The 7,753-nt window shown below is 40.4% G+C and overlaps 1 protein-coding gene across 1 annotated transcript; it reads left to right on the forward strand.

Annotated features, from left to right (window-relative positions):
* Window positions 1-4,047: 4,047 nt before the first annotated feature.
* LOC118753571 lies at window positions 4,048-5,118 on the forward strand. Its single transcript, XM_036488454.1, has one exon. The coding sequence runs from the start codon at window positions 4,048-4,050 to the stop codon at window positions 5,116-5,118; it is 1,071 nt and encodes a 356-aa protein (XP_036344347.1).
* Window positions 5,119-7,753: the final 2,635 nt, after the last annotated feature.

Raw genomic sequence — 7,753 nt, forward strand, 5'->3', positions numbered from 1 at the left:
ATCGTCTGATTCATTCATAGCGCCATTGGAATGACAAGACATTGTCATTAATTTTCTTATTTTCGTATCGAATTTAAGTAGACTTATTGTAGACTTCTTTATTGTAATATTTGGTTACAGTCCTCCGATACGCTGCTGGAATACGTAAATCGTAAGTATTCATTACAGACACAGCAAATGAGCTATTTGGCTCGCAGAATTTAGCATAATATATGAATTAAATTATTCTCTATATAAGTAGTAATATTAAACCAACAATTACTAAGGTCTCTTACACCCTTATTTAGATAATCACATTATAAACGGGGTGAAATATTTTACAAAAATATTAAGTGAAAAAATTTTAATGACAGTCAGCCTTAGTAAACTCCTATGCTTAACAGTCTTTTAGAATATATTAATCCACAAACAACCATTTTAGATAAGTTCTTCAAATAACTGCCAAAAAGATCCAGAACGGAAGGAGTTATTTATTAAATGTAAAACAACAGTACAATTGTTATTGCACAGCAAAAGATGAAACTAACAATTTGTAAAAAAGGGAGGTGTTAGGCAGTGTTGCCGTTTTGATACATATGTATCCAGTTGGATACATTTTCGCATTAAATTTTGAGGGATACTTCGTTTTTTTTCCTCAGTGTAAATTTGGATACCTTTTCCCATAAATATTCGTAAGTTGAAGGAAATGATTTTTATGTTTTATTGTCCAATCAGTTCGTAATTTATTAAATATTATGTTACCAGGCTAGTTTGATCTATGTTTTTAGTGCGAACATTTAATAACGCAAACTAGTTTGCAAATTTTAAAAAGTTTTCCGACCTGTAGTAGTTAACTGTAATGCAAAAAATCAACTTTTACATCCCGGGCAAACCCGTAGTTGTAGTCAGTATTTTCCCATCCTTAGACATGGATTTGGGAAACAAAGGCCCATAGTTATAGTCAAAATGAAGTCGACACTAAAGCTAGTCGAAGCTTTTCCAATTAAAAATCCCATTGAACATTATGTCAAAAAGCTGCAATTAACTTTAGAGTCCATTTAATTATGACTATAACTACGGGCCTTTGTTTCCCAAATTGTTATTGAGAGAGGACAGTATCGATTTCTTAATGCTGAAAACCGGATCTGATATATCAAACGTGCTGGAATTAGAGTTAAAATCCTGGCATAAGCAACGGAGTGGGTCGTGCAATTCAAAATTAGTTTTACAAGCTTTCAGAAATAGGGGACAAAAGTGTCTTGATACCCGGGAGGGAACATTAAGGCTAACTTCGCCCAGAAGAAGCGGACTTGAAATTGAGCCTGTTAGTAATTTAACTATAGAAATTGCACCAAGCATTTGCCTGCGGCTGGAAAGTGTAGGAAGATTAATAAGTTTTAATCGGCTCGTATAAGGTGGGAGGTTATATTGAGAATCCCAACGTAAATTTCTTAAAGCAAAAAGTAGTAATTGTTTTTGAATTGATTCTATCTGGTCTGAGTAAATTTGATACCTTGGATTCCAAACCACCGAACCGTATTCCAGAATTGGCCTAACTAATGTTGTAAACAGGGTTTTAGTGATATAAGGGTCACAAAATTCTTTTGACCATCGTTTCACAAATGCAAGTACACCTTTAGCCTTGTTGACTGTCACATTAATATGAAGATTAAAATAAAGCTTAGGATCCATTGTGATACCAAGGGCCACAAAATTGTATACCTGTTCCAGGTTATGGTTACCTATTGTCTAAGAAGCGGGATGAACAGCTCTTCGCGAGAAGCACATTACTTTACATTTCCTAAGATTTAGAGGCATACGATTTACTTGACACCAGTAACCCATGCTGTTTAAGCCTGATTGTAGCAAAGACCTTTCATTAATTTAAACGTACATCATCTGCATACATTAAAATTTTGGAAAATTGTATATCTGTAGAAATATCGTTTATAAAAAGCAAGAACAGAATCGGGCCTAGGTGGCTACCTTGAGGGACTCCTGAAGTAACATCAATGACGTCAGAGATAGTATTTTTAAACATTACCCTTTGTGATCTATCATAGAGGTATGAAGAGATCCAACGTAGAAAATTAGGTGGAAGACCAAGAAGATCAAGTTTATAGATGAGCAACGAGTGGCACACTTTGTCAAATGCTTTACTGAAGTCAGTATATATAACATCAACAGTTTTGCTTTCACTAAATGCTTTTGAGATATAGGATGTTAATTCAAGTAAATTTGTAGAAGTTGATTTGCCCTTGCAAAATCCATGTTGACTATATGAAATGCTAGAAGAGATAGAATGCGTCAACTGATTTGTTATAATTGCTTCAAATAATTTAGGAATTGCAGAAAGTTTAGCTATTCCCCGGTAGTTCTCCACTGAAGATCTGCTACCGCTTTTATGTTGTTGAAAATTGATGAGCGTTGGCAACAATCATTTGTTCCTATTTATCACTTTGTTCTCTTTTACACTTTATTTACTCACACACATTCACACTTTTAATGTTGAATTCTCTTCATAAATGAATTGTACTGAAACTGAATTTAGTATTAAACCACAAGCCGAAACAGTCGCAAGACCGGGCAAAATCTAAAAGCGTATTTCAATTAATTTTTACATGGTGCCGAAACCCGGGACAGAAGCAATTCTTTAAGTAAAAAAGAACGGATTTAGAATTAGCTTACGGGTGATACCGGTTTAATACCCAGCGTTTTCAAGTGATTTAATAACACGTTTGAAAAAAAAGCGAATAAATGGACAGCGTATATAGAGCAGCGTGCAGGACGCAGGTTACCAAATTATGTAACACAATTACGGAGTATTTGAAGACTTTTACAATAAGTGCATACGCCGACGCGAGTGACGCTTCTACGGTAGAAAATACGGTGGTTACATACCTACAGCGTTTGAAAAATGCACACACAAACCTCAAGCGGGCAGACGAGGCCATGCGCGCCAGCATTAAGGCTGAAGATCTCCAAAGGGAATGTGAGAGTGTAATCGAATATGATGACAAAGCTGTGACCGTTATTGCGCAATTGGAACACGTGTTGAACACTCATTTCAAAGCTAACTCTGGGGAGATAGATGGACCCACCAACGGACATGGCGCCACCTTCGAGGAGGTTAGGGAGTGTAACGGCGTTAGGTTAAAATCGTTCGAATTGAAGAAATTTGACGGGAAATTCGAAAACTGGCTTCCCTTTTGGGAACAGTTTAAGCGTGCAGTACATGAAAATCGCAAATTCTCAGCAGCTACTAAATTTAATTACCTGAACGGGGCATTGGTTGGCCAAGCAGCGGCAACGATAGCCGGATTTACGCCAACTGAGTCTTGTTATTCAGATGCTGTATCGCTTCTCTTGGAAGAATACGGCAATACCGAAAAAATTGTGGAGAAATACCTCCAGAAGTTGATTAATTTGAAGGTTGTGCATAATTCCAGTGATGTTCATGCACTACGTCAGTTGTATAACGAAATTAGTGCTATAATTAGGTCACTTAGCGCGCTGCGAGTACCATCTCATCAATATGACATAGCGGCCAAATCAGTATTGCTTAATGTTTTACCTGCAAGCCTGCGTGTACAATATCACAGAGTTGGTGGTAAGGGTTCACTCTGTACCACAATGACTGACAACATCAACAGCACAGCGATTGAGAATATTAACGCAGCGGAAACTGACATTGCCCACCATAAAGATGATAGTCTAAAATCCCTCCTTGAATTTATTAAGGTGGAGCTTGAAGCCCTTGAATAGGCGAAGTTGTCCGAGCGAGATAAAAGAAGCGATGAACGGGATCAAAAAAGAATTTCACGCGCAAATCAAGGTACCGCTACCACTCTTTATGCTAACGGAAACAGTAATCCACAATGTATATTTTGCAAGAGCGCCAGTCACAGCACCAAAAACTGCACTAGCAACATGAGCGTCGAACAAAGAAAGCAGTTGCTAAGACTAGAGAGTAGATGCTTTCGATGCGGGCATAAGAACCACAGCTCCAAATTCTGCAGAGCGCAGTGGGTAAAATGCAATGGATGTAGCGGTAGGCACCTTACGCCCATGTGTGAGCAAGCAAAAGCCAGTGAGAAAAATTTACGAATGAGCGATCGAATCGACACTAAAAAGCAAGGAGGTAATAGTAGCGTTACGGGAGCACAAGCTGCCTTGTCAAACTCTTTAGCCGGAACAGCGACTTTGAATACCATGTCGGCAGAGCAAATTGACATATTCCTGCAAACTGCAAAAGCTGTCGTTAGTGACGTCACTAACAGCGAACGGGGGCTAAGCAGATTGGTTATGGACAACGGCAGTCAGCGCACTTACATAAGTGAAAAACTAGCGAATTTCTTGAAGTTATCGGCGAGCGGCATTGAAAAAATGAGAATTGTAGCCTTTGGAGATAAAAATACCCACAGGCAGCCGACTGACTTCAAAAGTGTTCAACTTAATATTAAAGGAAAAACAAAGACAATTACAGCTATCGTTGTGCCTAAAATTTGTATTGATGTTTTACCGGTACCGAAAATAAGAAGTGAAAAACTGAAATATTTAAAACTTGAATTAGCTGATACTAGCATAAGTGGTGAAAATCCTGTTGATGGTATTAACTTATTAATCAGTCAAGACCACTTTTGGCAATTTACTACGACCGAAAGCAAGCGTATATCTGAAAGGTTAGTTGCGGTTAAAACACTGTTTGGTTGGACAATACAAGGATGTAGTAGTAACTTAGCTGTAGACAGTTGTGTACTAAATATATCCGATAGCGTTGGCCATGCGTTCGATATCTCTAATTTTTGGAGACTAGAATCGGACGGTATTACAAATTTCCAATCTAATGAAGACCAATCTGTTGTTGGAAAAATCCGATTAAGCATAAATCGAACTAACGGGCGCTACGTAGTCAATCTGCCATGGCGTATTGGCAGCGGCGCATTAGCCGATAATAAGCAAGTTGCTCTCTCTCGTCTTCGTAGCTTAACGACGGGCCTGCTAAAACAAAGCGACAAACTTTACGAGTATGATGCAGGAATTAGAGAGCTGTTACAGAACGGATTCGCTGAAGCTGTTGACGGCACAACTTCTAGTGGAAAGATCTACTACATGCCGCATAGACCAGTGTATCGATAAGAAAAAATTACGACGAAAATGCGAATAGTATTTGATGCCTCGTCAAGTGAAGTCGGACTTTCTTCTCTAAACGAGCATCTTAGTGTAGGCGACAATTTGGTGGCGAATTTGTTGTCTACCCTGATAAAGTTTCGCTCGAACCCTATAGCTTTAACAGCGGATATCGAGAAAGCGTTTCTGCAAATATCACTAGCCGAAAGTGACCGTGATTGCCATCGGTTTTTTTTGGTATGAGTCAACTCCTAAAGTCAATAGCGTGTTACCATCAATAACCGAATATCGAATGGCCCGAGTTACTTTCGGCGTAGCTTCAAGTCCTTTCCTACTAGCAGCAACGATACAGACGCATATAGAGAGCTGTAGAGATCAATATGGCGTGATCTGCGACAAGCTAAAAGCTTCGTTTTACGTTGACGATCTGGTACTTAGCCTGCCAAACCGTAAATCGGCTGACGACCTTTTTCAAATGGCGAATAGCATAATGGGCGCTGCCAATTTCAACTTGCGTAAGTGGAATACCAACGACATTTTACTAAAGGCCTCTTTTTCCAGTTGCAAAGCGTGACGAGTGTACGAAGCCTAAGGTGTTGGGCATAAATTGGTGCACAATCACGGATGAGCTCAGCGTCGAATTGGCAGGAATTGTTGAATATTTACGATCGTTAAGAGGCACCAAACGGAATGTAATGAAGGCGATGGCAAAGATCTACGATCCCTTAGGAATGCTTTCCCCATTTGTCGTTCGAATTAAAATATTGCTGCAAAGTGTGTGGAAAGCGAACCTTGACTGAGATCAAACTTTGGATGCAGATCTGTTGTCAAGCTTCCAATGCTGGCAAGAAGAGCTGCCAATACTAAGCGGACTGTGTATAAAGAGAAATCTCACAACGTACAGCACAGCAACAAACGAGATGCACATTTTTGCAGATGCGAGCCGAAAAGCGTATGGAGCGGTAGCATACCTGCGGCAAATTTCTCCTGATAAGGAAATAGTGACAAATTTCATTTGCTCAAAAAATCGAGTAGCGCCTCTTGAGAAGAACTCAGTAAACAGCGAACTGAGCTTACCGAAGTTAGAGCTGACCGCAGCCCTGATGGCGGCCAGACTCAAAGCATTTTTAGTTGAGGCTATTGATTGCGATGTTTATGCGACATACATGTGGACGGATTCTACAATTGCTTTGAATTGGATAAGAGGCTGCGGAAAGCAGTTGAAGCCTTATGTCAAGGCGAGAGTGAACGAAATAAACAGCCTGACGAATATATATGAATGGCGCCACTGCGATGGAAAAAACAACCCCGCTGATTTGATTACCAGAGGTATTAAAGCCAAGCAGTTAGCAGAATCAGTATTGTGGAAGTATGGACCAGCCTGGCTGCTAGAAGAAAAAGCATGCTGGCCAACAGGCTGTCAAGTTGAGCGACCGACGTGCTTGGTAGCTGTTGCAATAAAAGACGATAGCGATACGTACAAACCTATTTTGCAAATCGACGATTTCAGCAGTATGAAGCGTCTGCTACGAGTGACTTCGTACATTTTTCGGTTCCTGAACGCTATCAAAACGAAACATGTGCGCGAAAAATGCCGGAGAGTTAAATCTGTCGCTGACGTTGACGAGCTAACTTATAAAGAGTTGAAAGAGGCTGAGTGCTACTGGATAAGGGATGCTCAAAGGGGTGATTACGAGAAGGAAATCGGCGCATTGCAACAGGGCTTGTTAATCTCATCTGATTCAAAGCTTTTGACTTTAAATCCAATACTGGAGAATGACATACTGGTGCTCTCAGGAAGACTGCATGGAGTTGAATTTGGTAATAGACATACTAACCCAATTATTCTTCCAAAGCATTGTCGTTTTAGCCAGCTGATAATAATTGAGGCGCATAAAGCCACTCTACATGGTGGCGTTAATGCAGTTTTGTCGCACATTAGAAAGAAGTTTTGGATAGTTCAAGGTCGGCAGCTGATTAAGAACATTCTTCAGCGTTGTGTAATATGCAAGCGCCTATACGGCAAAAGCGCGTCAGAACCGTGGACGGTTTTACCAGCCGAACGAATAGCAACGGCTAGGGTTTTTGAAACCACTGGTGTGGATTTAGCCGGCCCACTCTACGTAAAGACTGATGGAGACGACATTCGTAAAAAGGTCTACATAATGCTGTTTACTTGCGCAGGAATTCGCGCGGTGCACTTGGAGTTAGTTGCTGACATGACCGTCAATAGCTGTATCGAGGCTTTGCGGAGGTTTATAGCAAGGCGCGGTACACCCAAAATCATAATCTCCGATAATGCTAGAACATTTAAAAGAGCGGACCTGGAGCTCCGAAAACTTGAAGAACTGGTGAAAAAGAAGGAGGTATTACAGCTGGCTGCACATAAAGGTATCACATGGAGATACATCCCTGAGAGAGCGGCATGGTGGGGCGGTTTTTGGGAACGCCTGGTGCGGTCGGTCAAAAACGCTTTAAAAGCATCAATTGGCAGAGCGGTGCTAACATCAGAGGAGCTTAGAACCTTACTTACCGAAGTCGAGAGTGTAGTAAATGCCAGGCCGCTAACGTATATTACCAATGACAATAAGGACTTGGAGCCACTTACTCCGTCGAATTTTCTAATCGACTGCAATTCAGCTAT

Source organism: Rhagoletis pomonella, unplaced genomic scaffold (genome assembly GCF_013731165.1).
Source record: "Rhagoletis pomonella isolate Grant_MI unplaced genomic scaffold, Rhpom_1.0 Rhpom_scaffold_02635, whole genome shotgun sequence".
NCBI lineage: Eukaryota > Metazoa > Arthropoda > Insecta > Diptera > Tephritidae > Rhagoletis > Rhagoletis pomonella.

Excerpts from the sequence above, each read along its gene's own strand:
- LOC118753571 (XM_036488454.1), top strand. The coding sequence starts at position 4,048 with ATGTGTGAGCAAGCAAAAGCCAGTGAGAAAAATTTACGAATGAGCGAT.